This window comes from Sebastes umbrosus, chromosome 18, assembly GCF_015220745.1.
Source record: "Sebastes umbrosus isolate fSebUmb1 chromosome 18, fSebUmb1.pri, whole genome shotgun sequence".
Classification (NCBI taxonomy): domain Eukaryota; kingdom Metazoa; phylum Chordata; class Actinopteri; order Perciformes; family Sebastidae; genus Sebastes; species Sebastes umbrosus.
The window spans coordinates 25,682,469-25,703,060 of NC_051286.1; the positions used below are offsets into that span (position 1 = coordinate 25,682,469).

At 38.1% G+C, this 20,592-nt stretch overlaps 1 protein-coding gene across 1 annotated transcript in view; it reads right to left on the bottom strand.

Annotated features, from left to right (window-relative positions):
- The window catches only part of cnih3 (cornichon family AMPA receptor auxiliary protein 3), a 111,023-nt gene that overhangs the window by 22,457 nt on the left and 67,974 nt on the right, over nt 1-20,592 (bottom strand). Inside the window, 1 exon segment of the mRNA XM_037751755.1 lies at nt 1,949-2,061. Within this exon segment, the coding sequence (XP_037607683.1) occupies nt 1,949-2,061 (113 nt within the window).

Genomic DNA, 20,592 nt, shown 5'->3' on the forward strand with positions numbered 1-20,592 from the left:
CAATTAATGAGACAGCAAGATGTTTTTTTTTCTCTCTTTGGCTCTCCTCTTCTCTCCTCTCAGCCTGTAACTTCAACCAGCTGAGCACATGAGCTTAAACCAATCAGGCTGCCAGCAGTCTAACCAGCACCAGCGGAAAGAACAGCAACAAAGACGAAAACAGACAAAGAAGCAGCAGCAAAAAGAAATCTGAAGATCACGGACTGGTGACCTATTTCTCAGACATTTTCCTTTCAGAGGCTTGTGATGTTTTAGAACACTGATATACTTGCTTTTAACCATGCCATTTCCTTCAGAACATTGGCTGTGTACATCTTCAGAAATTAACGCAAGTTGCAATTAAACACATGAATGGCGGGAGTCGTACATCAGGATGTGGAGTCAATGTTTGTTTAGAAAAAGCAAGAAAAGAAACCAAAGGTGCTTGTCGCTGCTGTCTACAGTGCTCTATATTTTTCTTGTTGTCAACAAATCCCATGAAAAAAAACGACAAAGCAACAATGAATTGATCCCAATAACAAGTATTGTATGTATCCCAATCTTGATATATCTTATTCGTCTGTGCCATAGAGCTCCAATTGTTGTCCAAAAACTATTAAAAAGACTTGAGCGAGCCACACTGTTGCACTTGTTGATGTGCATTTGTTACCTTGAACACACACTGCTTATCTGGACTAGTTTCTCCTGTTTGAGTAATGTTTGCTAAAAACTACAGTGCCCAGTTGTTTTAGGAAAATATAGCCTACAGTAGGCTATATTTGTAATTCTGTCTTCAGTAGGAAACAATGGGCTTGGGGCAATTGAAGGGTGTATATGAAACTGACTAAGAAAAACTTGTGTCTATGCAACCCAATCGCAATACAAGACAGTCGATATTGGACGATCCAGCAAAACCCCAGATTACTTTTAATGGCAAGGTTTTTACAATTCTCGCTTTCTATGCTTAATAAATAAATGTGTATGAAATTTATGGTATGGTTAAGGAAAGATTGTGTGACATAGTAGTGACATGATGCAAACCACTATACTGCTACTATCCACCTCGCTACAGTACATAGAGGCACACTACTTTCTGCATCGGCACTGAACTTTAGCATTGAATGTAAATAATGAGCTGTGGAATTGTTCAACATGGACATAATTCCTGGGAATAGAGTGCTCCAGGGATGACGTAGTTCTGTAGGCCGACCAGGAAGTTAGCATCGCCCTGGTTCCCTCGAAAAAAATCCAGTGGTATTTTTCCATTGGGTTTTTGGATTATTGCCGAAAATAAGCCCTCTGTTAACTACAGACCTTATTTGAGGCATCTAACCAAAAACCCATAAAACCCATTCGAAAAAAAACGTTGACTTCCAGACGGGGGAACCGGAAGTGCTAAAATGCTATCTCATTTCCAGGTCTTAAGACTCATTCCTGTAGCACTCTACACTGGAAAGCACAGCCACTTGTCAACACTTAAGCATTGGCAAAAAGCAAGTATATCACAAGCGTTATTGTCATCTATAATATGAGTTACTTTTTATTTAATTTTCAGCCATAGTTTATTTCAGCCTAATCTTAATTTTAACCATCAATGTGAACATAAACCTGAACCTAACCCGAGAGGATACTTTTTAAGAAGCGAGGACATCCATCTAAAAGTCGAGGATTACACCGACACACATCCCTGTACTTCTATCTTTGTGAGGACCCTCACTGACATAAAGCATTCCCTAGCCCTTCACCCTAACCATCACAACTAAATGCCTAACCTAAACCTTATCCTAATCTGAACCTTAAAGCCATGTCTTAACCCCTCAAACAGACCTTTGAAGAAGTGAGGACTGGCCAAAAATGCCCTCACTTTCCAAAGATGTCCTCACTCTGTTGTTTTAAAAACTTGTTTCGGTCCTTACTAAGTACACAAAACACACACGCGCACACACACTAAGATGGATCGCATAGTCACCTCCACGTATTGTAGAAGAGCAGGGGGATGTTGAGGCCCACAGTCAGCCACTCCTGGGCACACAGGAACATGATGCAGAAGAGTCCATGGATGGAGTACTCTGGTAGCACCAACTAGAAAGAGAACAAAGAGCAAACACTTATTCAGACTTAAAATCACTGATAAAGAAGAAGAACTTTAATGTCAGCAAGCAGAGAGTCAGGCACCAGCACTTGGAACTCTTTTCTTTATACTCCTTTATCGCATTGCTGGTGACTAGTGTTACTAAATGCAGATACATTTGCTCTAATATAAGAACTGCATGAATGAACCAACGCTATATAAAACTAAACTAAAGGGCATGTTGGTTAGTAGATGCCACATTATCATTTTAATGCCCACAGGTGTAAGAAAACGCCTCCAAGTATCATCATTAGCATTCAAATCCGTAGCCTAGCCTATATTTAGCCACTGCAAAGCTGTCTATCTGCAAGCATTCCAAATGGCTAAATGCCCCCATCTAGATTATGGAGAGCTTAGCTTCACAATGGGCAGCACACACTGATGGCAGGGCTCCATCATTATCATAATAACTGGAGGGCTCGGCCCCTGCGAATGAAGGAAAGCAAGACAACCTCCTGGCAAACCACAAGGGTGAGAATATGTGATAAGTGTGAGAGTCCTCCCTGCCAATCCCCCCCCGACCCCCAAGCAACAATGCCTGCTTTTGTTCTACAAAATAAAAAAGTTGAAGGAAGTTAAAAGAAGCTTATATTTGTACAGTTTTAAATGATCCATAACAAAAGTTGGAATTCCATACACTTGCAGTCAGTTTGGCCAATACAACGCTAGACTGCACAACATGTTACAAGAGTAAGCTTACATTTACAGCCAATGGAAAAGCACTTTGAAATAGGGATGCTCATTTTGAAAAATTGTCTTCACTGATAACCAACCCTCGTTAACTGATTATTAACCGTTAACCGACAAGATTTGTGCCTCGTACCAGCTGCAGGAGCACAACAGATATTCATTGACGGGAGTCCCCAGTTCACCATCCGGGAGCGTTAACTTAGCAGCTACGATGCTGTGTGTAGTGTCGCAAGCCACTTTCCCTGTAAAAGTCTCCACCGCACATTTAGTTTAGTTAGGCAGGTTGTCAGCTGTGTGTCTGCACGGTGTAACAATACTTTCTCTGCCCGGCATAACTTTAGCAAGTGTCCAACAAACAGTGTGTGTATTTGTGCTACGTTAGCAGCTCTAGCATTGCCGGAGGCTCGCCACCGCACAAGTAGTCTGCGTAACTTTAGCGAGTTTCCAACAGGCCATGTGTTGGCGGTGAGTGTGAGGTTGTTGGTGGGGTTCTAGCTGTGAACGTAGGTGTAGCAGAGTGTGTGTGTACAGTTTATTTGTCGGTGAATAAATGCAACGAAACTACAACTCCGCTCCGCTCAAGCGAGCCAGAGACCAGAGCCAACTTCCTGTATCCTGCAACTCTGGCTCCGCCTCTTATGGTGGGCTGTTAAGATGGACCCGCTTTTCTCCTTAAAGAGACAAGCCGCTCCTCTGAGCCGCTGAGCTTTCTAGTTAATTATTAACATTTCTTTTAACCGTTTTAACCGATAGCGTTAATCGGTTAAAATGCTTAATGTCGGTTAACGGTTAAACGGTTAATTATGGACATCCCTACTTTGAAAGGAATGAACGTTGCCAAAAGCATGTTCTCACGTAGATCGTCTTCATCATTGACTACGATTTAAACATTTTCTTATCCAAATAAATGAAACAATGAGAAACGGCTGCATGGCAGAGATTTCCATAAGAGCCGGCTGCCGGCCAAACAGCTGACCTCTCATTTAAGTCCAGCCGGCAACTTTATTAGCTATATTAATATTGGATTCGGTAACACTATAATAACCATACTTTTTAAGGGGTAAATTACTAGTTGATTCAATTTAGTTAATAGTTATTTTACTGTTAACAAACAATGAAATGATAATTTATAATGTTTACTATTTTAGTAATGCTGTAATTTCTGTAATTTTATCAGTAGTTTGAGTAATATAAAATAATTAGTTTAAAAATTATACATTATATCATAGCTGATAAGAGATAATAACAATTACATTCTGATTACATTAATGAAGGATTTATTTACAGTTTCTTGTTGTACACATTATAACATTTTATATACTATATTAAGTATTCATTAATGATTACCAAATAAACTTTTAAGAATTTGTTTATAAAACATATATAAACATTTCATAGATAGATGAGACCAGAAACCAATTATTACCCATTGACAAAAGTTTTAACTATCGGGTTAATAAATTAATTATCTTTATATTATGCTGCTGTCTTGTAGTGGTCAGGACTCCCTTGGAAAAGGGATTTTACATCTCAATGGGACAATCCTGAATAAATAAAGGCTAAATAATAATAATAAAAACAAAATCGTTAAATAATTTCACATTGCACTTTTTACAGCAGAGCCATCTCTAAGACGCACTGAAACAGGCAATGTGGTCAAACTAACAGGCCATGTGGAAAATGTAATTTCACACTTTGACTCATTAAACGTATAAACGTTGATTTATTTTTCATATTCCCTACTTAAGTAATGCCACTTCTGCAATTATTTTAACCTAAAAGTTGACTTGTCTGTTATATAACTTCCATACTTAAGTAATGTCACTTCCGCAGTTATGTTAACATAAATCTTGACTTATTTGTTAAGTAACTTCCATACTTAAGTAATGCCACTGCCGTAGGTTTTTAACTCACACACTGACTTATCTTTCACATAACTTCCGTACTTAAGTAACGCCCCTTCTGCAGTTGTTTAACCTAAATGTTGACTTATTTGTTACATAACTTCCATACTTAATTAACGCCACTTCCGCAGTTATTTATCCTGAACGCTGACTTTTTTGTTACGTAAATTCCACACTTCTGCAGTTATTTAACGTAAACGTTGACTTATTTTTCACATTCCCTACTTAAGTAACAGCACTTCCGCAGTTATTTTAACCTAATTGTTGACTTGCTTAATTACGGAAGTTACGTAACAAGCAACGCCACTCCGCATTTATTTATCCTCAACATTGACTTATTTTTTCATGCAACTTCCGTATTTAAGTAACACCACGTCCCCTAGATATTTTAAGCTAAATGTTGACTTATTTGTTGCGTAACTTCCATACTTCAGTAACACCACTTCTGTAGTTATTTTAACCCAAATGTGGACTTATTTGTTACGTAACTTCCGTACTTAAGTAACACTACTTCCCTTAGATATTTTAAGCTAAACGTTGACTTATTTGTTACGTAACTTCCATACTTAAGTAACACCACTTCTGCAATTATTTTAACCTAAACGTTGACTTATTTTTTACGTTACGTGCTTAAGTAATGACAATTCTGTAGTTATTTTAACCCAAACCACGATTACTTCCTAAACCAAGTCGTTTTGTTGCCTAAACACTGCAGGGGCTTTCGCAGGCCCACTCTTGTTGCTGTTGTAGGAAAGTGCATGAAAAATAACTAAATTCCGTTTTGTAAGATATCATACGAACCGTTGTATGAGGATATGCCGATTAATTCTTCACTAAATCCTATTCACTGCTTGGGTTAAGACTAACATGCCCCACAACACTTTTGTATTCTTTTGCCATTGACCAATTCTACAAACTGTCAGATGGTCCAATTCATGTTATAAAAATAAATATGATGTAATTGAACATCCTGCAGTTATATATATGATCAAGTATACATGTTTTTCCATCATACATTTTATCCATGGTTTACATTTTTGGATATCCTGCTGTGTCATTGAGTAATTTTTTGTCCTGCTCTGTGTTAAACAAAGTGAATGTTCTTTCTTAAATCATACCTGCTTACTGCTAATAGGTTTGGAGTATATCAGTAGAGAAGAAAAGGGAGTGAAGGTATCAATAAATAAATAAATAAATAATAATATTGTATAATAGTAATAATAATTGTAATGCTTAATTACAAAAGTTCTGATCAGTCAAGAATAGGTGTAGTTTTAATTATTAATAGTTATTCACAGACTGTGTGGTCTAAAACGCACAAGTAGCCTAATTGTCCTTTACAATAATTCACTACACGTTCACAATCTGGTAGTCAAACTCATTATAATATGCAATAATTAAGATCAGTGTATATGATGGAATAGTGGCATTAGAATGTGCCAAACCAACTAGCCGACAGTTTGCAGAGATGCATGCCCAAAAGAAAAGCCCACAATTCTGGATCTACAGGAGAAACACGCCTACTTTTAAACATTATGAAAGACTTGGATGTCAACAGGTTTTTTTGGATATCCACTATGTTCACCAGCTGGCTGCTAACTGTGTCTGTCTGCAGTTTGGTGCTGGGCAGGCAGCGTACAGTGGATTTATCAAAACTTCTTGTGACTGCTGGACACAAGGTTGATAAAAGCTGTGAGACTGAACCAAAACAGTGAAGCTGCATGCCAAAAAAAAGTGTCATAGAACTGTAGTGAAGTGATAATTCTTTGTGGGTTTGTCTCTACGAGTGACATCTTTTACATTATACACATTTGACCCATTATTAATACGATAATATTAATTAGTGCAGCTTTAAATCCTATGTTATTAATAGTCACTTTAACATAACACAATAAATCTATTGTAAGTGATGGCCAGTGATAATGTTGTACAGTCTGGTTCTGAAGACTAAGTCACTTGTACAATAGTTAATACTAATATAATAGTTGTACTGTTGTATAGTAGTACAATAGTAGCATTTTCTTAACTTAAGTGCCTCGATGCAAAACCAGTATTTCAATTCCTCATCACTATAAAACTACACTTTTAAAGAAAAACATGCATTATGGGAAAAAGAGAAAGCTTTTTAAGTGCCGAGAGCAAAACGAAAAGGGAGATAAGAAGTTTATCTGACAAGAAAAAAAAAACCTACAGTAAGGAAGCACACTGAAAAGCGCATAATCACTGGAGAGGTCTGCTGCTTATCATCATGCAAAATGCACTTATTTAATTTCCCTTTATATGAGATATTTACTAATTCAGGCTGTTGTCATACACTGTTCATAGCAATATCTATGAAAAGTAATACACTATAATTTGTATATAGCCCATATGGTCAATTTTATATATAATCTACATTATCGTGAGCCAGAATAGAGACTTAGTATAAAGAAAGTCTGCATAGGGAGGAAGCCGGGGTGGACTGGTGTGGGACCAAACTTTTGCTCAAGAGACCGCTGTTTGTGTCTCGTGTGAAACCAGAAGTCAACATTGACTTATTTGTCATGCAACTAGTGTACTTAAGTGACACCACTTCCTCTAGTTATTTTAACCCAAACGTTGACTTATTTTTCACGTAACTCCTGTACTTAAGTGACGCTACTGCCGTAGGTGTTTTAACTCAAACACTGACTTATTTTTCACATAACTTCCGTACTTAAGTAATGCCTCTTCTGCGGTTATTTTAACCTAATCGTTGACTTATTGTTACGTAACTTCCGTACCTTATTAACGCCACTTCCACAGTTATTTATCCTGAATGCTGACTTATTTGTTACGTAAATTCCGCACTTAAGTAACGCCCCTTCTGCAGTTATTTAACCTAAACATTGACGTATTTTTCACATTCCCTACTTAAGTAACAGCAATTCCGCAGTTATTTTAACCTAATTGTTGACTTATTTTTCAACGCAACTTCCGTATTTAAGTAACACCACGTCCCCTAGATTTTTTAAGCTAAACGTTGACTTATTTGTTACGTAACTCCATACTTCAGTAACACCACTTCCGTAGTTATTTTAAACCAAACATTGACTTATTTGTTACGTAACTTCCGTACTTAAGTTACACCACTTCCCCTAGATATTTTAAGCTAAACGTTGACTTATTTGTTGCGTAACTTCCATACTTAAGTAACCCCACTTCCGCAATTATTTTAACCTAAACGTTGACTTATTTTTCACATTACGTGCTTAAGTAATGCCACTTCTGTAGTTACTTAACCCAAACCACGATTATTTCCTACACCAAGTCATTTTGTTGCCTAAACACTGCAGGGGCTTTCGCAGGCCCACTCGTGTTGCTGGACACGTCGTGTTGCTGTTGTAGAAAAGTGCACGAAAAATAACTAAATTCCGTTTCTTAAGATATCATACGAACCGTTGTATGATGATACGTCGATGAATTCTTCACTAAATCCTATTCACTGCATGGGTTAGGACTTTTGTTTGACAAAACAACATCCACTGTATTACAGACATTCAGGTTAAAATCAATTCATGAGGCTTTTACATTTGCTCCAACACCAAATATCTGGCTTTAAGTTTCTACCAGCAGCAAAAGTCTCTAGATAGATAGATAGATAGATAAGTGTGAAAAGCTGAGTCCAAGTGTAACTATTAATTATATCTCCAAAAGGACATGCAACACTATCTGCCCCCGGTAAAACTTCTTTATTAAATTGGAAAAAAACAAAACAGTATGTTTCATGCCAAACTTGGCTCTGTGTCTGGAACGGCGCAATGAAGGAGATATAGCAAGCATATCTGAACAGAGAAAAAAGTGCCATCTTCGGTAAAAAAAAAAAATGTTTCGTGAGAAAAAAACAAAGGCAAAGAGAAGCTATGAGTTCTTCTTTCTTTCAACTTTCAATATGTACAGTTTTACTAATCTACTACTTCATATTAAAGCTGCACTGATCAATGTTTTATAGAACAGTGAATCGAACGACTGTGTATAATATCTTATAAGACTGTACTCGTAACTTTTATGTTGCTGAACTGAAAGTTTTGTGCGCAAGCCGTTTTGCTGTTTGATTGAGCGAATTGGGATTTAGCTGAATAATGAGAAAAAATTATGTTAATTTACTTTAAAGGTCAGACAGAAATCCATGCTTTTACATAAAATGACAAAGTTTTGACACGTCATTTTGTTTGTGTTTTGTAAACACAAAATTATACATTCAGCAACCTGGTAATTGTACGTCATATTAACAGAGAATATATATGTCATGCAACATATCTAATTTATGCTAATATGACATATTAAATAAATGTTCAAAAAACACAAATAATTCAGTTGGTTGATAAATTTCATAAATTTCCATGCAGACAAGGGTCATGTGTGTTTTGTGTCTGGTGTACTAAACTTCTCATCTCCACTTCAGTAGCACTTACATACACCAAACTTTCCCGTTTCATTCCTGTCATATTCTGAAGGTTTTTACAGAGGGGTTTGTTCATATATCACTCATAGCCTGATCATTTTATTTCTAAAAACATGGTTGTTGACAGTATTTTTTTATTATTGTACTGATAAAGAGAGATATCCGAAAAAAAAAACAACAACATTTGGCTTCCAAAACAGTTGACACGCAATCAATAGAGCCTGGCTCGCCAACCTACCTGGGTCTTCGGCCAATGAGACTGCACAGTTGAAATTGCTTTGTCATGCAAATCCATGTGCAAACACCCGAATAACCCAAATGTCTTAGTCCACTGCGAAATCTGCAGTAGCTTTTCACCGCCGTAGTTAATTATACCCACAAAGAAAGCCACTTCGCCACTTCATGTATATTTAACAGCGTACAGGGCGACGCATCACGGTGGCATTCTGGCCTTGAACATTACCGTATACGCTGCCATGCCAAGGCAAGTGTTCAGGATGCATTATTCAGATGGCCACATGCCTCTTAATAACAGAAAAACACATTTTCACTGAATAGCTCTTCAACAGCAGGAGACGAGAAAAACTGCTGCTAAGACAAAACCTAAATATATCCATTTGCTTTCACACATACGGCAGGAAGCTGCACACATACTAATGCAGCATGCATGCAGTTCATCGACGCACACACACACACTCTTCGCTCCCCATACAGACAAAAAGCTCATTAAAAAACAAATAGTCACACTGAGCTTACATTCTCCTTTTTCTTGTTCAAATCCTTAATGCATGTTGGCTTACAGATGAAGGCACAAGCGTTAACCACATAACACTGAGAAGTACATAAAACTTTACTGACAACAACATGGTGTGAACACAGAAACGTGAACACAGCCTTGTGTCCCTGAGTGGCCTTGTCGAAGAGTGTAATATAACTACAACAATGTTATAGACGTCGAACATGAAACAAGCATGTAAGACATTATATGCCAGTCATCTGTAATGTGCAGTGTTTTGACCATCAGCATTCCAAATCTGAAATATAATCATCTATTAATAGTTGAGCAAAGACAAGTGACTCAAACAATTTAAACCAATGAAACTTTTTGAATTCAAACTCCCATATCACTGCAATTTGAAAAATTACACACTAGAATAGGTAACACTTTATGATAACCATAATTTATATGTGGTAAATTGTTAGTTAATTCAACTTAGTTAATAGTTATTTTACTGTTAACAAACAATGAAATGATCATTAACAAGAAAGGCACTCGGAGAGCGCAGACCTCCAAGCTGCCCGAGTACGATTGCCCCTTACGTAGTGGAGCATCATAAAACACTTCATTCAAACTGGACAGAAACAAAATAAAACTCACCTAAACCGTCGTTGTTACTCTTTCCAACAATCACCTAGCGTGCTTAGGTCGAACTCAACTGTAATTTCACTGAGTTTAATGTTAAAAAAATGCCAAATCTACAGGTGTCCCCCCCTCCTTCCACCCTCCGCTCTCTCTCTGTTCCTCTCTCTGCAGGCAGAAGGAAAGAGACAGGGTAACGCTTCATCAGTTATACTGCGCATGTCTTAAAGCCTGTGGTGTTAATGCACAGGCTCAGCAGACTTATTTAAAAAATTCCCGAAGCTGGATCATGATCCGGATTGCCACCAAAATCGAAAGGATTTTTTATTGTGCCACACCCCACCCCTCCAACACATTTCATTCAAATCCATCGCAGACTTTTGGAGAAATCCTGCAAACGGACAAACCAACAAACCAACCAACAAACCAACAAACCAACAAACAAACCAACCAACCAACCAACCAACCAACAAACCAACAAACCAACAAACCAACCCACAAATCAACAAACAATCCAACCAACCAACCAACCAACCAACCAACCAACAAACCAACCAACCAATAAACCAACAAACCAACGCCGGTGAAAACATAAGCTCCTTCCTAGGCCTTCGGCCTTGGTGGAGGTAATAATGTTTACTATTTGTGTAATATGAAATAATTAGTTAATAAATTAGATATTAGATATATCAGATATATCACTTCGAAATTAAACCAGTGGCTGCTCTAGTTTACCCCCCCCCCCCAAATGTTTTAAATAATTTCAATCGAATAACTGTTTGAATCCCACAGAGATCAAATTCTCCAATATTGCACTAAAAATCAAGATTATTGAAAAGTCCAAAATATTAAAAGAAATTTGTGTAGGAGAACTTTTTTCTTTTTTCTTTTTTCACCCAATTAATCATCTCACAACCTCTCTGATTTATTTGTGACCCTGTGAAGTCTGACCTCAGGGTTGGGAACCACTGAACTAAACTACTGATATAATATATAATATAATTAGGGCTGTCAAAGTTCACGCGATAATAACGCATTAACGGAAATTTGTTTTAACGGCACTAATTTCTTTGACGCATTAAAGCAACTTGTGATTTTTTAGGCTGTTGCGGGCTCAGTTTTAAAGCTAGAGTGAAGATACTGGTATCATATGAAACTAGGAGTCAATTGGTACCAACCATGTCATACTAGCTTGTCGCGAAGGAGGCTAAATAACGCTCCGAACTTAGGCTACATTTTGGCCAGGAAAAAATGGCATAAGCATTTTCAAAGGGGTCCCCTTGACCTCTGCCCTCCAGATATGTGAATGTAAATGGATTCTATGGGTATCCACGAGTCTCCCCTTTACAGACATGCCCACTTTATGACAATCACATGCAGTTTGGGGGCAAGTCATAGCCAAGTCAGCACACTGACACACTGACAGCTGTTGTTGCCTGTTGGGCTGCAGTTTGCCATGTTATGATTTCAGCATATTTTTTTACGCTAAATGCAGTACCTGTGAGGGTTTCTGGACAATATTTGTCATTGTTTTGTGTTTTTAATTGATTTCCTATAATAAATATATACATACATTTGCATAAAGCAGCATATCTGCCCACTCCCATGTTGCTAAGTGTATTATATACTTGACAAATCTCCCTTTAAGGTACATTTTGAACAGATAAAAAAAATAGTTTGTGATTAATTGCGATTAAATATTTAATCTCAATTGACAGCTCTAATTATAATACTTCTAATTTTAAATGAATGACTTTTACTTATAATGGAGTACTTATACATATGGGTATTGGTACTTTTACTTAAAGCTCCCATATTGTAAAAAGTGAGATTTTCATGTCTTTTATATCATAAAGCAGGTTTAAGTGATATATAACAGTAATACTGTAAAAGTATAAAAATGCTGAATCCACAGAGAAATACACACAGCCCGTATTCAGACACTGTGCGTTTGAAACAAGCCGTCAGGATTTCTGTCAGTTTGTGATGTCACAAATCTACAATATTTAGACAATTTCACAGTTTTAAACTTAAACATTCTAAATGTATCCCAGTTTATTTCCTGTTGCATTGTATGTGATTGACATCAGCTGACAGGAAGTAAACATGGAGTTGTTTCCTAGCAACGCAATTCCGTTGCCATTCCGTTGAAATGCGCTAAGATGGAGCATTTCAGACAGAGCGTGAATACAGGTATGTTCAGACAGACATGATGAGAAAAATAATGTGTTGTTTGAACATTACAGCATGTAAACATGTTCTATTAGAAACCCAAAATACAAGCATGAACCTGAAAATAAGCACGCTATGTCCCTTTTAAGTAAAAGATCCGAGTACTTCTTCCACCACTGCAGATCAGAACACATTCATCGGCAAGAAGCTGGCATAACTGTGGACTGCAATATTTGAACATATGAAAGAAACGTGCTGGATCCACGGGTGATCCGCAGTTCTGCAATTGCATAAGTTTAGAGGGTACACAATTTATAAAGTGGGTCTCACAGGAAGGCTGACAGAATGTCTGTCTGTCTACACGCTTCAAGGTCAGCTGTAGAGTCAGACAACTGGACATACCAAACTCCTTTATGCTATTTATTTTGAGTCCTATTTGCAGTTTCGTTCCAGTGGTCTGACCACAAACTATTCAGTCAAGGTACGTTGAGCACTCAGGCACGTTTGTATGAACAGCTGTGTTGTAATGTGTTATATTTGATCACTTTCTAATTACATTGAGTGGCCTGTGTTTATTGTTTCCCATCTCAAACAAACTGGATGTAAGTTATTCAGTTCGACCAGGTCCACACCTGACCCTGCGAACCCTCCCGAGCATTCTGTCTTCTGTCTATTTCACGGCTCAGTTAGTGCGACATGTTTGTTGCTCGGACAGAATGCAAACACACACATGCATAATGCAAATTATATACATTGTGCACGGCTGGCGACCCTGCTGTTACTCCTTTTCATTCCAATGAACATGCTCGCTATACAGTAAATATGTTTGTGTGTGTGTGTGTATTGGAGCATATGTATTCAATTTCCATGCTAATGGGTAACAAACTATTTTCTTCCTTCAATCACAGACTGTGTGTGTGTGTGTGTGTGTGTGTGTGTGTGTGTTTGTTTGTGTGTCGAGAGAGGGACCCATCTGGGGAATGTGCCTAGCTGGGACTGGAGATCTGTGTCTCTGGCTGCGGTGCCTGGGGGCCGCCCTTACACCCATCTGATCCACCCAGGAATCTATATTTTTACCCCAGTCACTACAAGTATACCATGATACATAGCATCACTGCACTTTGGAAAACTTCGAACAGCTGCAACCATGACGTCTAATGACTGTGGATGTTGTGAATGCCGAATGTGTACGTATACAAATAAATTAGGGCTGCCAATCGATTGAAACATTTTATCTGTTCAAAATGTACCTTAAAGGTAGGTTTATCAAGTATTTAATACTATTATCAACATGAGAGTGGACAAATATGCTTACTTTATGCAAATGTATGTATATATTTATCATTGGAAATTAACTAACAACACAAACCAATGACAACTAGGTAAATATTGTCCAGAAACCCTCACAAGTACTGAATTTAGCATAGAAAATATGCTCAAATCATAACAAAACATAACATATCTTGAGGTCGGAGGTCAAGGGGACCCCTTTTCCTCGTCAAAATTTAGCACAATTTTGGTGCGACATTTAGCCGCCTTTGCGACAAGCTAGTATGACATGGTTGGTACCAGTAGATTCCTTAGGTTTTCTAGGTTCATATGACACCAGTATCTTGCGTTAAAGAAATTATTGCCGTTAAAATGAATTTATGTTAATGCAAAAGTTTTGCGAGAGAATTGTTGCACAAATAAACCTTTGTCAAAGTGTTCTCATTTGTAAGATAATATTTCTTGGTGCAAGCTATTTCTCAGAACATTTTTAACAAAGTCATGTTTTTAAAAGTGGTGGGGGTCAAATCGGACATTTCAAAAAGTGGTGGTCCCTATGTCCCCCAATGACGCCTATGCATCTATGACCCAGATTCAAATCCACCAAAAATGAGGATTTAAATTTGGTTTTTAGTTTGCTGAGCCACCATTGCAAAATCCAATATTTCTGCTTGAATTATGTATGTATTGTATATTACCTACAATGTGAGAAAGGACTGAAAAAACAGGGCATGAGATGCGGAAACGAGGGAAATGGAGGAAGCAATAACAGGGCAGTGAGGAATTAGCAGTTCCGGCATTTATAGTAAATTCCATAAGCTTTTGAGACAGGTAGTCTTTGATGACTCATACAGACTGATAAAGATTTCATATCAAAACATGACATAATGACCGTATCAAAAGAAAAAGCCTCTGAAAAATATTTACACTAGGTTGATATTCAATATGCTGCTACACTATATTGAATAATTTCCCCCTGCATCATTTGCAATGCAGCAAAATACACACCATACTGTAAGTCTGTGTTACCACCGCCTGGGGGGGGTTTCTTCATTATGTTTGGCGGGAAGTTATCTGTAATCTTTCCTCTCTTGGACACCACCGTCTAAAAGCCTCCTTATCACTGTTTCCATTGAACACGTCTGCAAAAATTGAGCAGTCCACTCATAGCCAAACAACAGCATGCACAGAGCTTAATGATGTGGTTCCCTTGACAATGTTACCTGCATTAATAGTAGTATCATTATAGTAGAAGCCATTCTGGATGAGGGAAAAGGTGCTAAGGAAGAATAATTACAGGAAAGAATGGGAGAAAAAAAATATCTCACAGGAAATGAACAACTTAGTCGGCAGAATTTTTTTTGGCATTGTACGTTATTGCAAACCACAGTGAATTTCAATGTTTCTGAACCTAAATAATAATGTAACAACATAACATAACAAATGTAACAACATAACTAGCGTTTATAAATAACAGCCTTTAGTTGACTTTCTTACGTACGTAACGTCACATAACAACTTCACGTAACAACGTCACGTAACGTCACCTAATAACCTCACGTGACAATGTCACGTAACGTCACATAACAACGTCACCTAATAACATCACGTCACAGCGTCACCTAACAACGTCATCTAGCAATGTCACCTAACAACGTCACGTAACAGCGTCACATAACAACATCACGAAACAACGCCACCTAACAACGTCACCTAAAAATGTCACCTAACACTGTCACCTAATAACGTCACATAACAGCGTCACATAACAACATCACAAAACAACGTCACCTAATACTGTCACCTAACAGCATCACGAAACAATATCACCTAACACTGTCACTTTACAACGTCACCTCACCTTGTCACGTAACAACGCCACGTAACAAGTTACCTAACTACGTCACGTAATGTCATGTAACAACGTCATGTAACAACGTCAAGTAACAATGTCACGTAACAGCGTCACATAACAACGTCACAAAGCAACGTCTCAAAACAACGTCACCTAACGTCACCTAACATCACATAACAACATCACTTAACATCACCTAACAACGTCACCTAACGTCACCTAACAACATCACGAAACATCACCTAACACTGTCCTAACAACGTCACGTAACAATGTCACCTAACAATGTCATGTAACTGTGTCACCTAACAATGTCACCTAACAATGTCAACTAACGTCACCTAACAACGTCACGTAACAATGTCACCTAACAACGTCACCTAACAACGTCAACTAACGTCACCTAACAATGTCACCTAACAACGTCAACTAACGTCACCTAACAACATCCCATAACAACATCATCTAACAACATCACCTAACAACGTCACCTAACGTCACCTAACAACATCACGAAACATCACTTAACACTGTGTCCTAACAACGTCACGTAACAATGTCACCTAACAATGTCACGTAACAGTGTCACCTAACGTCACCTAACAATGTCACCTAACAAATTCACCTAACAATGTCAACTAACGTTACCTAACAACGTCAAGTAACAATGTCACCTAACAATGTCATTTAACAACTTCAACTAACAACGTCACCTAACAACGTCAGGAAACAACGTCACCTAACAATGTCACGTAACGTCACAGATTTAGCCTCTGGGGGCAATGAACAATATTTCTGGGGTTCCGGTGTAGCCAGCGGATATCCGGGCTATGGCGGTTATTGTTTACAGTCTGATTAGCAACTTGAGACAAAAGACTGGAGTTGGAGATGAGAGACAACATCTACGACCAGATTGTTTCACAAGTAGCCAGTTTACAAGCTAATTCTAAGCTAATAAATCATCGTCAGATTTAAGCCGGTGGGTGCATTCATATGCATCCACTGCACAACGCACAATCTGTTTATAGATATTATCCAAATATAGATACAATACTGATACTGAACAATGCAGCTAAATTACAGAAAAATGGCTGATATATTTATTTATATATATATTTATCATTTTACAAATGATTGATCTGTTAATTGTTTTTTGGATTTAATCAAGTAATCATTTTAGTCCAAAAAGAATGTCAATCAAGACTTACCAAACCATAAGCTGACTTCTTCATATCGCTTGTTTAGTCTGACCAAAAAACAGCCCACAACCTAAAGACAATCAATTTTCACAGATATTTACCTGCAACTCATCATGTTTAAAAAGCCAGAACAAGCAAATGGTCGGTGTTCTTACTCGATAAATGAGTTAAACAATTAGATGATCATCAAAGACCAAATGACTACAATTTGACTGAAACTAATATGCATTTTTGTAAAAAAAAAATAAAACTAAATCATATCAGGTTGCAAACCATGGACAGCATTTTTCTGGTTCCAACATGTCAATAACTGTTAAAAGTTCTTAAAAAGTATTGTCTTTGTTTACCATGAATGAGAGTAACCATTTTTTACAGAGTAGATCTGCACATTTATGTGTGAAATTGTAAATTTTTTCCTCCATCCAACCTGTATTTTCATCTACCGTCACTCTCTCCAGAAAGAAATGTCTTTGCTTATTCACTTTCACTTAATCTTTTTTTCCTCCATTACCCCTGTGCTGAGGCAAACAGCTCCCAGACCTCTTACAGCAAATCACCATCCAACATGGTAAATGAGATCTCCTGCCGACGCTCCTTTCAAAGCACAAGCTGAACCTGACTGGACCACTTCAACTCGGCCTCAACCCGACCTCAACCTCTCCAGGTCCAATTAGTGAGGCTACACCGCCACGGAGTGGGCTCGCTCACAGCTGTGAAGAGGCTGGAGAGCTTTCCAAAATGTGACTTTTCAGGCTGGCCCGCTCTGAGGATAAGCAGGGTAAGAACACCGGGTCACCGAGCAACACTTACAACTAATGAGGGAAATAAACAAATAGAGAAAATAAAAAGAGATGGGAAAGGACGGAGAAAAGATGTGGTGTGTTTATGTGTGCAGCTGAGTGAGCACACCATATTCCCAACCTTTCTCTCGCCCTGGTCACGCTGACTCCTGGTAGGTCACCCACCTGGTTGTGTATGAAAGCACAAATTACCGCAGTGCAGTGTGGCTGTGAACTATTTGCTCCCTCACTGAACTCTTTCATTTCATCTGACTGGCACTTCAGGAACCTGGGTTCAAAACCTCTTCAATAGGTGGGTTGAAAAGAGATACAGTCTCTGATATTCCTGACTTTAATTTATCACATTCATACGCTTACAGTCAATGTGTTCTGGTTTATTGAAACATGCAGTTTAGAATAGCATGTGAAAGCACATCAGACAGAAACCTAGAACCTTAACCTTAACGGATCCGAAACATGGAAGACAACCACCAACATACTGAACAAATTACAGACATTCATTAACCGCTGCCTCCGACGCCTCCTGGGAATCTACTGGCCCAACACCATCTCAAAAGCCAACCTATGGGAACGCACCGAGCAGGAAACAATAGAAATTCAAATCAAGAGGAGAAAAATGGAAGTGGATAGGTCACACACTCAGAAGACAAAATAAATGGATCTCAAAGCAGGCTCTAACATGGAACCCACAAAGTAAAGAGGAAGAGAAGACGTCCTAGAACCACCTGGAGAAGAATCACAGAACAGGAGATGAAGAGGGAATAGAAGGGCTGTCATGGCAACAACTAGATCGGAGGGCACAAGACCAGACAAGATGGAGGGGGTTTCATCGATGGCCTATGTTCCTTAGGGAATTTAAAGGCCTAAGAAGAAGAAGAAGAAGAACAGTCCTAAAAAATAATTATCATACCCTCTGAGACCGCTAAAAAAACATACAGTTTTTCACATGCAGTACAAATGTGTTATTGTCGCCTATTCTACATATTGTGTATTTGAATATTTCTGCATACTGGGGTTCCCAAACCCAAACTCTCCTTTTCACCTTCTACCTTTACATAGATAAAGATATTTACACCATAACTTCAAGCAGAAAAAGCAGAAATTGGTGCATAAAAATGCAGAAAATTAAGTGTTTGATGCTCAAAATGTTCTGGGGGAGAAACTTAAGGAGTAACTTTGACCAGAGAGGGTCAAAGGTTGCTTGGAGCCCATTATCAATCTATTTCAGTCATAGGGGTGCCATGTCTACAAAATGGCATTCACTACATCACCATGTAAATGATTTCTCATAGGAATTATGAAAAAGATGATCTGCAGTAGTAGTATTTGTAGTAATAGTAGTAACAACGTACAAACCTGAAACCACATATAGCATGTAGAACTACTTTGCCTAAAACTCTGGCAAACACGCAGCTATATTTCATATTGATTGTCATTTTATATATTGATTGTGAATTTAGGTTTCATATTAATACGGAGTCCACCGTCAAACGAGGTCAACAGAGAATCTATTTGTTGAGGAAGCTGAACTCTTTTAATGTCATGCCAGAGGATCTTAAGTAACTTTTATTGTTCTTTTATCGAAAGTCTTTTAACCTTTTCTTTTATTTGTTGGTTCAGTGGCTTAACCATTAAGGACAAAAACAGCCTGTATAGCATTGTTAAGGTTTGCTCCAAGATTACTGGAGTCCAACAAAGAGACTTGTGCTCCGTCTGGGAGAATCAGGCGGTAAAGAAGGCAAAGAATATGATCAGCCAACCTCTTCGTGTTCTGTCTCCTGAATTCCCATTGATGCCTTCAGGCCGCCGTTATCAGGCACCTCTGAGGAGAACTAACCGTTACTCCAACTCTTTTATTCCTTCTGCTATCAGGTTGTTAAACTCAGACGGTAGTCATTTCACGTGAGATTTTTATTGACAGTTCCCTTACATGATTAATTATGTAACAATGTCTATTTATTATCTGTTATCTCTTTTTATCTATTTATTGGTATTTATTCTATTTTATTAACTTATCTGCTGTCCTTTACCGCCCTCTGTTTGTCAGTTTTACTGATCTGGGCTTGACATAACATTTTGGATGTTGTCTGGATGTTGTCTGTGTGTGTTTGTGATGGGGTAAGCTGTGAATTGAATTGCCCTTCTTGGGATCAATAAAGCTGTCTGAATCTGAATCTGAATATGGAAAGGCAACAAGCCACAGATGTGTAGGAGCTACCTTGCCAACCAGGCAACATATGGTCCTCTCCTACTTCAATCTCCCACATTCAACCTCATCAACTCTTCTCCACCTAATTAATTAGGGTCCACTCCTCCACTCTGGCTGAAGCTTAGATGTTTTTTGCTGCAGCAGCTTTTCCTCCCCTGCTTAAGATCAGAAAAAGACCCAGTCGCCAATTACTGTCTCAAATCCCTTCAGAACAGGCAACTGTAATTAAGCTTGGCAAAAAGTAATTGTACATATTTTACGACCTCTAAATGATTCACATTCCTGCAATATGCCATGGTGCAGGGACCCACACGGTTCATTTAGTCGTTCAAACAGAATTCAGATGAAACAAAGACATAATAAGAGGGCTTCTGTTAAGTGGGAAGCGTTATATCCATCACATTGATGTAGTTTAGTTAGTAGGTAGATGCTGAATTAAATATGCTAAAATTAGTTCAACTGAATTCTACATTTCAGTTAGTAGGTAGACGCTGAATTAAATAAGCTAAAATGAGTTCAACTGAATTCTAAATTGTTACAAGTAAAACTGACCCTAACTAACCCTAACCCCCTAACCTTAACCCTAACCCAATACTAGACT